The sequence below is a fragment of the Epinephelus lanceolatus genome, chromosome 3 (assembly GCF_041903045.1).
Source record: "Epinephelus lanceolatus isolate andai-2023 chromosome 3, ASM4190304v1, whole genome shotgun sequence".
Taxonomy (NCBI): Eukaryota; Metazoa; Chordata; class Actinopteri; order Perciformes; family Serranidae; genus Epinephelus; species Epinephelus lanceolatus.
The window spans coordinates 6,750,282-6,766,264 of NC_135736.1; the positions used below are offsets into that span (position 1 = coordinate 6,750,282).

A 15,983-nucleotide genomic window follows, 5' to 3' on the forward strand; every position below is an offset into this window, starting at 1 on the left:
TATGGACAGTGTGTAACACGCTGCTTGCACAGCAGCGCAGCACGGCACTGTACACACACTCAATTGGAGCAGAGCCTGTGTTGCGTTCAGGCATTGTCACGTAAACAACACATGTGGGGGGGTCACATTTCATGACAAAGTGCCGCCCTGGGCAAATGCCTATTCGTCCCATACCAGGATTCGCTACTGTTTGCCCCATTGCTGGTGTATCATAATGTTGGTTCCTCCATCTTCCATAATCCCAGACTCTCAGGCTACACAGGGTGTAACACAGTGATGGGTATGGAGATGACTGTAGATGTGTGAGATGATGTGTAAGAACTGACCTGTACCACAGCATATTCCACAAGCGATGAAAACCCAAAAAGTAGACAGGCAATGAGCCAGATATCGATGGCTTTTACATATGAAACCTTCGGTAGCTCTGAGGCCAATAACATACTCTCACTGGACAGAGAAAGCACTGATAAAATACCTGGAGACACACAGATGTTAACACATTAATGTTATAAAGTGATTATTTCCAGATTAATAACATTTGTGTCAACTTAAATGCAGAGAAACAGAGACAAAAATGTAATAATGATGTGTTTAGTATGCTGCTGTGTTTGGTGCTCCGACCTGTCAGTGTTGTAGGATGTACATAACTTATGTAAATATTTTAATACTGCATACTTGAATGTAAACTGAAATGCAGCATGTAAAATATATATTTGTGACACTCACCCAATGGTACCCTTGCAGCTGAGGCATCAGGGTTGATCCAGAATGATAACCAGGACAGAACAACAATCAATAGAGTTGGAGCATAAACTCCCATCAAGTAGAAACCAACCTGCCGACGCAATGTAAAAATCACTTCAACGCAGGTGTAGTATCCTGGAAACAGAGAGAGGAGTCAAGCAAACAGCTATCATGTATTTTATATTTAGGGGTTCAAACTTTTGTTTTGTGCTGATTTATTCACATTATTAATTTTTTTTCTAAATGTTTTTGCAAATTGCCCTAAGATGATACATCGTAGACACATTTTATACCAGTGACTGGAAGTTGTGTGCAAATGCTGCTGAACAAAAGTGTACCCAGTCGACCTGTCGGGGGCAATATAATAAAGGCCCAAACATGCAATTTTGGAAAGGCCACACTTCTCACAATGTAAGTCACACTGACCTGTAATTGGACACACAAGTCCAGCTTAATGCGCTCTACAAAAGTCCAACTACATTTTCCACCATTTTTGAATATTAACACATTAATACATTTTTGACATCTCCTATACCATAGGTCTAATTTGCACGAAATTTTCTGTTGGTCATCATTTGACCAAGTTTATCAAAAGTTATCAAAAGCTTGTTGATATCTTACTGTATTTTGAAAATATTGACCCTTAAAAGGGTCTACAACCATTACACCAGTCATCACAAAACTTGCAGGATATGTCCACATGAGTACCTGAAACACACCCTGAAACTGTTAAGAAATGGTCATGACATGACACAAATCAAACTATAAATCAAAAATGTTTTGTCCAATCATTATAAAACTCAAAATGTATATTTTACAACAATGTTGAACCATGTGGGGGCACCACAAGTTCACAAGTGCAGGCAGAACCTGGTGCAGAATTTGGCCTTAATCAATGACAGTTTGTTCAAACATTATAACACTCATTAGATATTTTTAAATAAAGTGTTGTAACATGTCCCAAATTTTTTTCACAATTGACCAATTTTTAATGCAGGTGTCAGTAACTGTCAGAGGTCTTAATCCTTTGCATCTTTCATTTTTAACACTCCATGCTGGCTTAAACTCCAGAATCGCTTAGATGGTTCATTCAAGGCTGGTGTGGGCTCTGGTCTTTTAAAGAGATTCGTTTGTAGTAAAGTTAAAAATCAAATCATGAACAGTCAAATCAAGCTAACCCACTGTATGCAGAACAGTTTCTATTTGTGCTGTGTGATCACACAAAATTCGTACAACAGGGCATTCTTTCTATTGTGTGATTAGTAGGTGCAGCAAACTTTGGGCTCTGAGGCCTTTGGTGGATCATCCAAACTATTTGACAATGGTGCCTGTAATAGAATATTAGTATCTCCCCTCTACTACCCACTTGGCCAGTAGCAATCATCATATACCCCTTTTCCACAAAATTAGCTCTGGTTCTTGAACCAGGTCTGTCCAGGGCATTTAGAACCTTGGTGCTATCTGGCAAACCAGGCCAGTTTGGATCAGGACCAATGTAATCGAGGATGTGTCATCAGTGGAGGGCATTGCCCAGTGCACAACAGAAGTAAACAGTAAAAGCAAGACTGCAGATTACATTGATTACCTGCAAACATTTGTTCTGCTATTAGATATCTGTATCAAAAAATAAGCATGATTTCTTATTTAACGTCTCTATTGCTGCCTTCTCCATGCTCTCTTTCCAACCTGTAGAATATGATGCACCCAATGATGTTGTCATTTTGCACCTAAGATCAAAGAAAACCCATATTTTTTTATTTCAGCTGGGAACCAACTTTTAGTTTCTGAACTAATTTATTTTTGGTCGAAATGCTCAGAAAGGTACAAAATTAGGCAGGGAAGCATGTTGGTGAAAAGGGGTAATAGAGAAACTTAGAAATACTTTTTGAGTATAATGCCATTTAAAATAATCAAAGCCATATATAAACCATATTTTTGTTATTTAAATGCAGCAATATAAATACATTCAAAAGGGCAGTTTTGCATGCAACTCTAATACTGCATATAAAGTTCAATTATAATACTTGTTTGTAACATTTTTTCCACACAGTAATGTGGGTTTCAGGGCATTTATTGTCATCCTGAGACACAGGGTTGCACAGCAAAGTACAACTTGTAGTCCCTTTACGCTACACAAGGTGGACATAATCGAGGGACCAAAATCTAAAGTTCCCTCTTGACAAAAGTTGGAAAACTTACTAAAGCTGAGCTTCTATAAGGCAATGAATATTGCGGAGAGCGTGGCTCATCACATAAAGGTGTATAACATCTCAAGGGTTTCACTGATCACCACGCAACTTTGTAGGCATATGACCACATAATGGGGGTGCTAGAGAGCTAATTTCTTATCTAGGCCTAACCGCCAATCGATTTTTACTAAACTTGGTAGATATGTAGAACAGGACGCCTCAAGGTGACTGGAGGAATTTAACTCTATTTGGCAACTGGGTGGCGCTATAACAACAGAAATATGCTTAAAAATGGCTAAAATGCGACTGATCGCTGTGGCTCCCCCTGTGGCCAAATGTTTTTCTTTTTTTCTGCCCCTGCTTGGCTGCGTGGGTTGATTAAGCGGGTTGTTGTGGCTTTTCTATTTCTTTTAGGTTATCTCCACAACACCACACCTCGCATGCTCCACAAATCCACATGTACACTACTGATCACAGTGACTAACACACCCCATACCTGCATTATGTTTATTTACGTTGCTTTACTTAAATAAACATACTTTTGTATTTAAGTTTGCGCTGTGTCTCTCTGTTTTTGTCATTGCCCTTGAGCCAGGTTATGACAGGTATGACATAATCACGGAAACTGTCAGTTTGTCATTCTGTCTGTCCCACGTTTTTCTACTCACTGACGTGGTCAGTCTATGTGAAACTGCACATAGGCATTGAGGATTGGCATAGGTAGAATGTGACAAAGCTACCAATGGGTATGGACTAGTAATGTATACTTACCTGTTCCTTGGTAGTACTTTGTGCAGTTTCCATATACTATGTCCTCTTGTTTGATGTCAAACTGAGGGAGAGCAATCTCATCCATCTGAACAGGGTCAGACTGCCACATGAACACAAGATCACTGGTGGTATAGCCAACTAAAACATAAAAATGAAAATGAATAATCTATATTTTGAGCATCCATAACTTTGTCACACCAAGCATGAATTTCAAAACCCACATTATTTGTTCATGATATGCTAAGATTTTAAAATTTATTTCTAAACACTGTTTTTCCCTTCTCCCAGTTTTTTCAACTTTTTCCTCATTGCATATGGCGACAGACTTTGTAAGATATGTCTGTCTTTAACAACTCCAACTTTCACTCTTCCACTATTTACCTTTTGCAAAAATGATGATTTCATGGTTCATGATATTTGTAATACAGTATATGGGAAAACCAGTCATGTACAACTAACTAAGGCCTGATGGATCATTCCCTGCTGAACTATGCCATCAGAGGATGTTGTATTTTCAGGATATGCTTTCCATTAAATCTTGCATACAACAGTAAACTATTTTAATAACAATCTTAAGTCAAATATATTTACTTCATATCCTACTCAAATTGTTTATTATTTTGGAGAAAAAAATATGTCCCTTCTCCTCAAAACTCAAAGTTTAGCAGTTTGGGCCTGACTTTGGACTTGCCTGTCTTTGCTTGGGACTTGACTTGGCACTTGACTTGGCACTTGTCAGTCTTGACTTAGGACTTGACTTGGGACTTGCCCGTCTTTGCTTGGGAATTGGCTTAGGTTGTTGTGTAGTGGTTGATAATTTCAAACATGGCAGCTGGGTCACAAACTTTCACATTTTACAGCTAAACAGTACACTAAAATATGTTTCTGAAAACATTTGAGGTGAGAAACAGGCAATGCAGTAACATAATCTTGATTCATATTTGATCAGTGCTGCCTTTGACAGTTTGACAGCAGTTAATAAGCAGTGGTTGACAAAACTGACAGCTATGTTAGAGATTTGTCTCATAATACCTTGTGGATGCAGTGACAGTTTTAGTTTTAGTAAATATTACAAAAAGTTGTTGTTGTTTTTTTTTTCATAAAATTCACCAGCTGTAGCTTTAAGCCCTGTAATGTGAATGTTGCCTATGACACCATGGTCAGATTGACCTGCTTGGAGGCCCTGGTGGGAAAATGAGCTGTTTCTGAAGCATTTCACAGTTACTGTTAATGGACATTGGATAAGAGCCACATTCAGGTAATTTCACAATTCCATCTCTGTTACTATGCTCACACACTGCTGCCCTTGAGAGTCCCCCCTTCGCTTACACACTTTGCAGCATTCATGCAGAGCACAGAGTGCCCTGCAGCAGCACGGTGGCAGTATGAATTGAGTGACTACTGCAACCCCTACATACTGTCCTATTATTTAGATGAATGTACTGTTAATTAAACAAAATCCCATTTGCAGAGAAACACCAATGTGCTGGTGATTTATTAGAGGATGACTGTAAGAAGCTACCACCTTTCCTCTCTGACAGTAGAGCTGACTTGACTTACATCAGATGTCTGTTTCTGCCTGACTTTAAGTAATCAAATGTACTTATCCTGGTTTTTAGAATGTTAACATTTGACTTCAGTACATGTCAAAAGCTGTTTTACTGCCTGTAATTATCCAACATTGTGTGTGTGTGTGTATGTCTGTTTAATGTGTGTATGTCTGTGTTTATGTGTGAATGTGTGTGTGTGTGTGTGTGTGTGTGTGTGCATGCATACTCACAGCTCTCCAGCTGCATCTTACACTTCTGTGTGTCCATTGGGAAGAGTGTAAGATCCAAGGGACAAGACAACGTCACTGACAGCCTACACACACACACACACACACACACACACACACACACAGGTTCACTAGGAGAAAGACAAAACCTCAACTTTAAAAGTCCAGTGTGTAGGATTTAGGGGGATATATTTGCAGAAATGGAATATAATATAATTTGCATATTTTCTTTAGTGTATAATCACCTGAAAATAAGAAATGTGTTTTCGTTACCTCAGAATGAGCCATTCATATCTACATAAGGAGGGGTCCTTGTCTACAGAGATCACCATGTTTCAATCCAATTCAATTCAAACCACTTCATTCATCCCCGGGGGGCAATTAATGTTGCACTGCCATGTTTCTACAGTAGCCCAGAATGGACAAACCAAACACTGGCTCTAGAAGGACATTCAAGTTTTCACTTGACATTCAAGTTAGTTACACCTTGCCCTAACTGGGTGGGATAATACGAATGAGCATCAGCGACTAAATCAGTTTTACTGCACTGTTTTCTGTTGGACTGTCCTAACTGCCAGTGAACGACGCTACATGACGCCACGCAATGGGACATGCCACTTTGAGCTGAACTGTTGTCAGACGCCCCGTTCTATCTTTATTCTGTTGCTCACACTGAAAGCGCTTCAGTGGACATGGAACAGCTGATTCACAAGGTCTTAATGAGGAATTACCTACAGGTTACCTCATTTCACTACAAAAACCTAAATATGTTGGCATCTGGCTGGAGGAGATCACCAGGAAGATCAACTTTACTGGTGAGAATTGTGTGGGATGCTAGCAAGCTAGCTTGTTTTACAAAGTGGACATGGTGCAATGATACAACAATGAGTACAAATAATAAGGAAAAACACATTTACCTGCCTTTTCAGTGGTTACTGAGCACACAGCTGCTAGGTAAGTGGTTTGTTTACATGATGTGATGGAGTTCCACGTTTAATGGATCTGCCTTGAATGGAAAGCTTCCGATGTAATGCGATGCGGCACATTTGTCTGATGCTCACATAGTTAGGACACAGTGTACGAAGAAGCCCCTCGGTGACGAGGAGCATCAGAAAAACACAGATTTTTTTTTTAATGTGAAACTGCTTTAATCATTGTTTTTATGGGTGTAAATCACCTGATCTGTTTGTTTTGGCTAGACGCTACTAAATTTCCTTAAATCTTACACACTGTTCCTATCCACCTTATTTTCAAACACGGAAGTAAATAGTGATCAACTTCCGTTGTTTTTGTGCGTGACTTCCGGTCAGCCGCTTTCCCTCATGCTTTCCCTTACCGGAGCTAACGGTGCAAGCTATTTTTTTTTTTTCAATTTTCAGTTGTTTATGTTAGTCAATCAGTTAGTTAGTTAGTTAATTAGTCTGTGTATTTTGTATAACGTTAGATAACTGTGCCCACATTTCCGTTATAACGGAAATTTATTCCCTCTAAACGCGAATAAATCGCACGTCAATCATAAACTATGAACCAAAAAAGCACAATCTATCCCGAGTGAGACAAACTGCTTGATCCCCGTCTCCAGTGTACCAGCAGAGAACCTGCAGAACCGAATCAGCGAAAAAACACACCTGGCTACACAGCCTCTCCACCTGAGCAGCTGAAGCTGCGGCTCGCACCCTCGACACACAGACGGTGCTTCTGCATGCCAGCCAAACGTGTGCGCACCTGTGAGAAATAAATATGTGAGGTGTACGCTGCTTTTCTATCTTTTTTTCCCTTTTCTTTCTTTCTTTCTGTCAGCGACATACACTCCTAACACAGGACGGGTTGTTTTAATTGACTGAGTTGATCATTAAGCCATAGTGATGCGCGGATCAGCTCTGATAGCACCTGAATCAGCATGTACGCATCAACCATCCAGCCGTTACAACATGATTGAGCTAGCAAAGCAGTTTTGTGTTGCTATGTGTGGTATTTATTCAGTTTTGGGAAATCGCGATGTCTAGAAAGCATCAGTGGCTGCAACTGACAGGGACAGCTAACACTAGCAGCAAAGCTAACATCAGGATCATCATCTGTTAAAAGCCTCCCGTTGTCGGATACGACATGAAACTACTCAAATTAACTCAGTCATGTTGTAACTAAGACATCCGCTGGAGAAAATATTTTTTTCACGGGCCACTTTGTGAGTTTAGTGAGTTATTACAGACACGGCTAACGGCTAACGGCTAACGGTTAGCCCAGCTAATCTACGATAACCATATTACACACAGAGAAAATACTAATGTTTGTTCAGTCATTGTGTTTATAGACTTTACAAACATCAGATTAGTCTAAACGGTGATATAGTGACGTGAAAAATGTGATATATACATATATATAGCTAAACTCAGCAAGGTAAACGACAAGGCGATTCCCATTTACACAGTGGTAAGAGTGCTGGACCGGAAGTGTCGCACAAAAAAACGGAAGCTGGCTGCGTTCTGTTTTGCCTCCGTGTTTCCGTGAAAAATAAGGTGGATAAAAGACACACCTTATTTATTGTATTCTAAATATCTCATTTGTTTACTTTGATTAGAATCTTTCTATACTGTCTTCCAGTTTGGAACTGCCAGGGCCGTCTAGATCCTCAGAAAGACCCGAAGATCAATTAAAATAACATTTTGTGAAAAGGAGAATATTATTATTTTACATGTATTTAATTCTTCAAATCATTCACTGTAAAGTCTATATTTTTTTTGTAGGGGCACAGCCATACTGAGAGGCTCTGTGGAGCTTCATTTAGGTGCTTTGAGCTCAATGCTATGACATGACTACAGTGACCAATCTTTCATCCCCATGTTAAGCAGGTAAAATGTTCCCCATCTCCGGTTAGCACGTCATTTTGCAGGTATTTGGTCATACGCTAAAGTCACGGACAACTTGACATTTTTGGCTTGATGACTGCACTTGATCAGGGGTGTTCAAACATTTTGAGGAGCCATATTAGACAAGATGAAAATAATTTGGGGCCAGCTGCTTCTCGCATCATATGGATTATTAAAAAAAGAATCACATGCAAATGAGATAATCACAACTTTTTCATATTTCAGTGAAAATGTATTGAACTTTCCACTGCTCCTGAAAGCTGTTGTCCTTGCTGTCAACTTATGCTTCTTTGCTGTGGTCATGTCTACTATCTAATGGAAATGTCTGCTGTTAGGTAATCGTTTGTTTGCTTATTTATCATCTGTTTATAAAAACACATTAGTTCTGCCTGCATAGTTCCTACTTGGTCATGTGTACAACCTGTATGATAGTCCTGCTATCATTGGGTGAATTAAAAAAAGGTAAAGTGATCCTGCATCGTTGAACAATATGTGTGGTGGGCACATACAGTATATTTTGAACAACAAGCCGTTGGCCATTGAAAATGACTGGCCTTCTGGTGGGACTTTTGACATGTCTGCACTGGATGAAAAGTTAAGAGAATGCGTGTGTTAAATTTCATGGCAAACCCACAAACCAACACTGACACGTTGTAATAACTAGAAGGAAGTGTTGGACTGTAAAAGAAGCAGCTCTGTCACTGGGAATGAAGTAGGTCATGGATCCTGGAGGTTGACAAAAAAAATAAAATAATAAAATAATGTGTGTGCGTACCTCATACTAATCAAGACATCTCCGTTCCTGAAGATGAAGAGCAGAATGTTGTCCTGTGTGACATCATGGAAGTTAGCGTTTTTCTCATTGGCAAAGAAAAGGTCTGGTTTCCACAAACACTGGAACATGTTGGGGTCAATAGTTAGTGCGTCACTCTTGAAGTCAGTGGGAAGTCGTAGGCGAGGGTCATTCCATCTCTGACGAAGAAATATGTTCACTCTATAGTCCTGTAGAGAGAGAGAAACACTGCATTTATAACTGCGCAACACATTTGCCCTCCTAACTCGTCACATACCAACACCTGGTCAGTGGCCTTACACATCAAACTATGATGCTCTAGGTGCCTGTCCAGAGTCAGTTTTGGACACTCAGGGATGGTGGGTTAATTTATGCTTATTACATGCATTGAGTCTTTTCACTTCAGTTTTCACATGAAATGTACAGCTTTTGCTTGTTAAATGCAAAAAGTTGTTGTTTTTTTTTTTCAAAATAAACTTAGACGTTGGTAAAATACTTTGCTTTCTTAGGTTTAGGCAACAAAGTACATTCATGACGTCACATACTTCATCTGCATAGTACTGTATGTTACACACACTAGCACACTACAGTGCAAATAAAATAACTCAACTGACACTTGGTTTCACAGGGGACACAAACAGTCTCCACCTCCCCTCCTGCCAGCCATAAGCAGCCTTTCTTGCTCTTTGTACTATGGTAACTGCTCAGTGCATCAAAAAATGTCGCCCAGAGCACCTATTACCACTGCTAAAGGGTGCATTGGTGCATTGGTACCAGACACAGAGGACCGCTGACTTAGCATCAGTATTAGATGAGTTGGGAGTGGGACTGGATTGAACTGTCACCATGTCTACTACCGCTCCTGCTAGTACTTCTGCTGCTGCTCCTACTACTGGTAGAGCCACTGCTATTTTCAGTGCTTGTGCTATTACTATACTGCTAATAATACTAATGATAATATTACCATGATGTTATTTTGACCAGTATAAATGGATCTGTTCACCCAAATTACAAAAACACCTTTTTATACAAAACACAGTGGTATCCAGTTGTAACTGCACTATCCAGAGAGCAATTCATAATTTTAAACTAAATATCATTTAATATCATTCAATAATTACATTGAAGGTCCAGTGTGTAGGATTTACTGACATCTATTGGCAGCAATGTATATAATATCCATAACTATGTTTTCATTAGTTTATCATCACCTCAAGTCTGCCATGTTGTTTTACTGTAGCCCAGAATGGACAAACCAAATACTGGCTCTACATAGGCCCATTTGTGTTTTGGCAACAGTTTTTTTCCAATGCACTTGGCACACGAGAGAAGTTTCAGTTCAAGATGCCACTAAATTCTACTCATTCGACCTTTAAGTGTGTTTGTGGTGTGTGTGTGTGTGTGTGTGTGTGTGTGTGTGTCAGTCACCATAGTGGTCTCCTGAATGGATCCAAAGCTGTTGATGAAGATGTTCACTCTGGACTCAACTGGGATACCTGAAACACATAAACACAAAAGACAAACTTAAAGCAATATGGCACCAGACTGTTCTTCATATAAAACACAATGATTTCTTCTGCTCAGAAGCTGATGGTGTACAGTGTATTTGAGGTAAAACACCCTCTCAACAAGGAAATTCCACATGAACTCACTGTACAGCAGTAGAAATTAAAAGTGCTTCACTTTTCCAGGGCGGAGCTGCCAGGGGAGAAACATACACTATCCTCCAGCCTCATAAAATCCAACATGCAATTCTTTTGTCTGCCACCTGGAGTTGCAAAGGTGCTACCTCATCACTCCGCTACCATCTGTATGCAGTCAGCAGTCTGAAAGCAAGGCAAGCAAATGAGGACTGAGGATACACAAGGGCAGCCTTCAAAAGTCTTCAGTCAGCCGACACGCCCCTCCGATTTGATATCAGTTATTGATTGGATGCGCTGCAGCTGATCAGACTAATAGATCAGCTGATAGATCACAACATTGCAGGAGTTTCATACTGGAGTGAAGACAGGTTAGAGATTGAACTTGTGTGTCACTCTCAAGTTTTATATCTTATTTGTTTCCTGAATCACCATGTAGTTAAAAATCTGAACAACAAAAGAACCGGAAACAACTTTCTTCATATATCAGAAAGATTTCTTCATGATCTGTTTTTTCCTCAATTTCTCCTTTTATTGTGGAAACAATTAAAGTCAGAGAGAGTGTGTCTCTCTGTCAGCAAGAAACACCTTTTAGTTAACATCATTTCCATTCAGTCACATGTGAGGCTTTTAAGTCCTGAGCTTCAGGTGTGATGAGTTACAGAGTTTCATTTTTTTCCTTAAACATTTAGCCTCATAACTAATTTCCAGAGTTCAATAGACACAATAATCATATATTGGGTAATTAAATAAGGAATTTGCAATTAGCAAATCAATTAACAGTCTACAGATGACTGAATAAATCATACATTTTATACAAAACGCATGTTATCAATGTACAGCTGTTTGTTACACAGAGAGAAAATACTGTTGCTCTAGCTTTGATAACTGTGTGCCTCTGTTAGTATTAGTACAGTGTACATGTGACACAAACTCCGTTAAAAGTCTCTCACAGCTGTTAGAGACGACTGAAGGCTGATCCAGCTGTGATCAGCTGCTGCTGTCATCAGAAACAAGTGTCGCTCCACTTTACGCTTCAGAGGAAAAAACGTCTCATTTCTCTTAAAACACATTTCTCTGTCCCTCTCTCCTTGTATAGTTTCCCTGCATCCCTGGTGGGATTTTTAGGGATCTTTGGTTTCCAAAAGGAAAAGAGGCAAGTGAGGGAAACATAGATGCATTTTAAGAGACTTGGGATGTACCCAGTCTCTGTGATCATTCATTTTAAAAGTGGACTTCATTAGACAATATCGTGGTCGCAAAATATAGACTCAGGGAAACTAAAAATGCACCACTCAGTTTTTGGATAATAGCATCCAACTCTTTATTACTTTAATAATTGAAATGCTTTGTTTAATAAATAAATTTAAAAAACACAGTAGGCTTAAATATGCATCCTAAATATCAAAATCACATGCAGTATGTCTCAAACCGCATACTCCTGTACTAAACACTTAATATTCTGAGTGCACAAGTATGCTAAGTGCACTCACACTGCATAGTACGGGAAAATGCAGTGTACTACTGGCACACTCAAAATGGTCCAAAAGTTGAGTGTGAAATGATGGACACTTCTCACCCTCAAGGGTCGCCATCTTTGTGATGAAGTGGAAGCTTTGTCACAAACTTCTCAACTTTGGACATGGCAGCTGGGGACAACAAGGAGCCTGAGCTAGCTACAGTAAACACTGCTACGTTGTACAGATGAAAGTTATACATGTTTTTTGCACCAAGTACTAAAGAAGCTCAGCGTAAGTTCAATCAGGAAAACTTTCCTCTGCTCATTCATTCACAATTCTCCCTCTCCCACTCCCACTGCTTCCTCCAATCAGCTGCCTCTGGGCATTCACTCTTCTAGCCGTCCTATCGTAATTAGCCACGACCTCCATCAGCCAATCAGGTTGTCACTACGAGATTTTAAATTTGTTCTCTCCTCTGCCGCTTTCAGCTGTCATTCTAGGCAGAATCGCCACCCCTCCTCCACCCCATTCACCTCCAGCCGTCGTATCCAAGGTCAAAGACAAGCCTGAAGATTCATACCTCTACTCACCCTGATCATCAGCACCCATCCATCTAATCCTCATCTCTTCTTCACTTCCTCTACCACCACCAGCGTCCAGACCCCGAGGGGGTTCCCTAATTGGCTACGGATCCATCACCCTCCTCATAGCTCACCATCTCGAAGGGGTCTAATCGCCAAAGACTTTTCACATTTTCATTCTCATGTGCACTTGTCATTAAAAATTTTCTTTCCAAAACTAAAAACGAGTCTCTCCTGATTGAAATACTGTTGTTGAACAGAAGCCGTCAGTAGTGACTGTTGGGTCTGTACTGATTTGGTACTGCAAGCAATAACGTGAGTGCTAAGGTTAGCTTGCTGGCTAATGTTAGCATTTGGTAGCTAGCTAACTAGGGCAGCACATTTTTATCAGCATTTATGTTGTGGTGTAAGTTTGGTTTATGTGTTGGTGGAGTTAGTGGTCAAATGTTGGCAATAATGCTCCACCATCCATTTGGGAATTGCAGTTTAAAAAGAAGATGAAGATGAAGAAGAGGCTGTTTTAAAAAAGCCATTGTCACTTCCGTTAAGTGCAGAATGGCAGTGCACAATCTGAGACAAAAATACCCTGTTGAAATAAGTGCACCATGCAAGTAGTACCTAGTGTATGGAGTGTACTACATTGAAGTGTACAAACAGAAGTATGCGATTTGAGACAGTCATGGATTATATGGCCTCCAATGGCAGTGGGAACAGCTTTGATACATCTTCTAATTAACGACATAATTTACAGTAGAATAAACAGTGGTGTACTTTTAAAATCGCTGAGTGTAAAACAGTCAAAGACCTGGGTCTGATAACATCCCTGGCTGTGTATTGAAAATATGTAGGCCTATCAACCAGCTAGCTAATGCCATCACTTATATTTTTCACCATGTAACTGTCATAGGAGTGTTTCCACCTACTTCCAGACAGCTACCATTGTCCCTGTACCTAAAAAGCAGTGCAGTATGTAATCTAAACAATAGCTGCCTTGTGGCATTCACACCGTTTTGATGATGTGCTTTTAGAAATTTAGATTCTCCAGCACATTGAAAACAACTCTGAGCTGGCCTGAACCCTCACCAGTTTGCATAGCCAACAGATCCACAGAGGATGCCATCTTCATTGCCCTCTACTCAGCCCTCACACATCTTAAAAATCATCTATATCAGAATGGAGTTTATTGATTCAGCTCAGCATTCGATACAATCCTCCCCATTAAAACTAATTGGCAATTGTAGCACCCTGGGCTTGACTACCACACTCTGCAACTGGATATTAGACTTCCTCTCAAACAGAGCCCAGGCAGTTCCTGATTTGCTTTAGTCTGTTTTACACTGCTGGTACATTACAGCTAATAGAAAACTGATGTAGGGCATCCTCAATTTCCCACAGATGAATTTGTTTAACTGTGTGACTTAAACCGGACTTTCATTGTGAGATGTAAAAAGTGACTTCCCTGAACAAACTCAGTTACCCAGAAGTCCTCAGGTTTTCACACCTGCGTATTAAACTCTGCCCATGGACCCAATTTCCAATTACCATTGGTCAGTGTGACCTATGACACTGTGACGTCACCAGGTCAATAAAATGAGCAGCTCACTTCCCTTCCCCCTTATTCCTCACCTCTCTGCTGCTGTAGGAGCAGCAGCAGCTGGCTGACCTGATGTGGCCTGCTCACAGAGAAGACATACACAGAACCCTTTTCCTAACATCAAATGATGCAAGAACCTGCCTGAAGATTTCAGGTTAGCTAAGTAAGCACCATTATCCAAGAGTAAACAAGTTGAGCACTAGCAGCTTACCACAATTCTTCCCAGCTGGGCTCATTTACACCGAACAAAAGCAGTGGGTAACAAGCAACATGCTAAAGCAACTGTCCATAACCTGTTAATGTAACTAGCCTAGCACAACACACATTATGGTATCGCTGTAGCAAAGAGAGGGCTATTAGTAATGTTTGCTGGAGGAATCTACAAGAACATACTGACATTATTTTTCATTTTTCTATTTATTCTATTTTAACAGTGTTTTACAAGTGTGTAATCTTTCAAGTGCCAAGGCAAAACTATGGAATCCTCATTGGGGACATTATTAAAATGATAATGTCACCTTGAAAATGAATATGTAACTCCACAGTAGCAGTAAACTTTTTCTCAGAAGTAAAAGTTACTTGAATTAAAGTAAAAATGCAATAATCCAATTTGCATTTTCATTGTCACACACTTGTATGGACGTCCTGTTACCATATTAAAATTAAAATTGAAAAGCTCTTTGGCATTTAATTGTCCAAGTCTTACCCTGCTGCACAGTAGGCAATATTCAAATGATAACTCACATTTAAAAGTTAAAATGAATCATAAACATTGTGACGTGATTTTCCAGTTAGGCAAAATGAAAATGTAATTTTATTACAATCTGACAATATCAATGGCATTTGACATTTCATTTTCAAATACTTTACCTTCTATGCTGTGAACAATATTCAAATGCAGTAAGTAAAACAGTGCCCCCAGTGAAAAAACATTTAAATGCCACCATGCTGTTTTGGTGTATGGAAGTACAGGGGTTTTGTGTGTGTGTGTGTGTGTGTATGAGAGAGAGAGAGAGAGAGAGAGAGAGAGAGAGAGAGAGAGAGAGAGAGGTGAAGGACATCTGGTTGTAGCTTGAAGCTTCTCAGAGCAAATCAACCGCACACACTCCTCATGTTCCCTCTATTCTCAACCTGTTTCCTCTTCTGCCATAAATCTTCTCTCCATCTCTCTACCTTTATCTCATCATCTCGTCTTCTCATTTTTAAATGTCTACTGTTGAATATTTCCTTTCTTTTGTTTTGTACAACCAACAGGCGGGAGCACTGACATGAATTGCAATGGACTCTATAATTAATCAATAAGAAAAATTATATTACCAAGTTCAATATTAAATAGAAAATGCAGTGAATGTTTTTTGTTTGTATATATTTTTGTTGGAATTTCACTTTTGCTGAATCTAGGGTGATATTTTTCTCTTGCATCCATGTCCTGCACCTGTGTCAGTACTGGATGTTCATACATGAAATTAAAACTGGTCCCCTTGAAAGTCAAACAAGAAGAAGAATAAACAGTATGGAGCAGAGGGCCAATCCAATAGCAAGGAAGAATCTGCAAAATACATAAAAT

The 15,983-nt window shown here is 39.7% G+C and overlaps 1 protein-coding gene across 2 annotated transcripts in view; it reads right to left on the reverse strand.

Annotated features, from left to right (window-relative positions):
• Nucleotides 1-15,983, reverse strand: part of LOC117254873 (glycine receptor subunit beta-like) — a 45,436-nt gene that overhangs the window by 11,103 nt on the left and 18,350 nt on the right. For both annotated transcript variants that reach the window (XM_033623322.2, XM_033623321.2), the window contains exons 4-9: nucleotides 10,570-10,637; nucleotides 9,124-9,350; nucleotides 5,485-5,567; nucleotides 3,705-3,842; nucleotides 727-879; nucleotides 327-475 (exon numbers count right to left, since the gene is read on the reverse strand). In XM_033623322.2, the coding sequence (XP_033479213.1) occupies nucleotides 327-475; nucleotides 727-879; nucleotides 3,705-3,842; nucleotides 5,485-5,567; nucleotides 9,124-9,350; nucleotides 10,570-10,637 (818 nt within the window). The remainder of the gene's footprint in view (nucleotides 1-326; nucleotides 476-726; nucleotides 880-3,704; nucleotides 3,843-5,484; nucleotides 5,568-9,123; nucleotides 9,351-10,569; nucleotides 10,638-15,983) is intronic.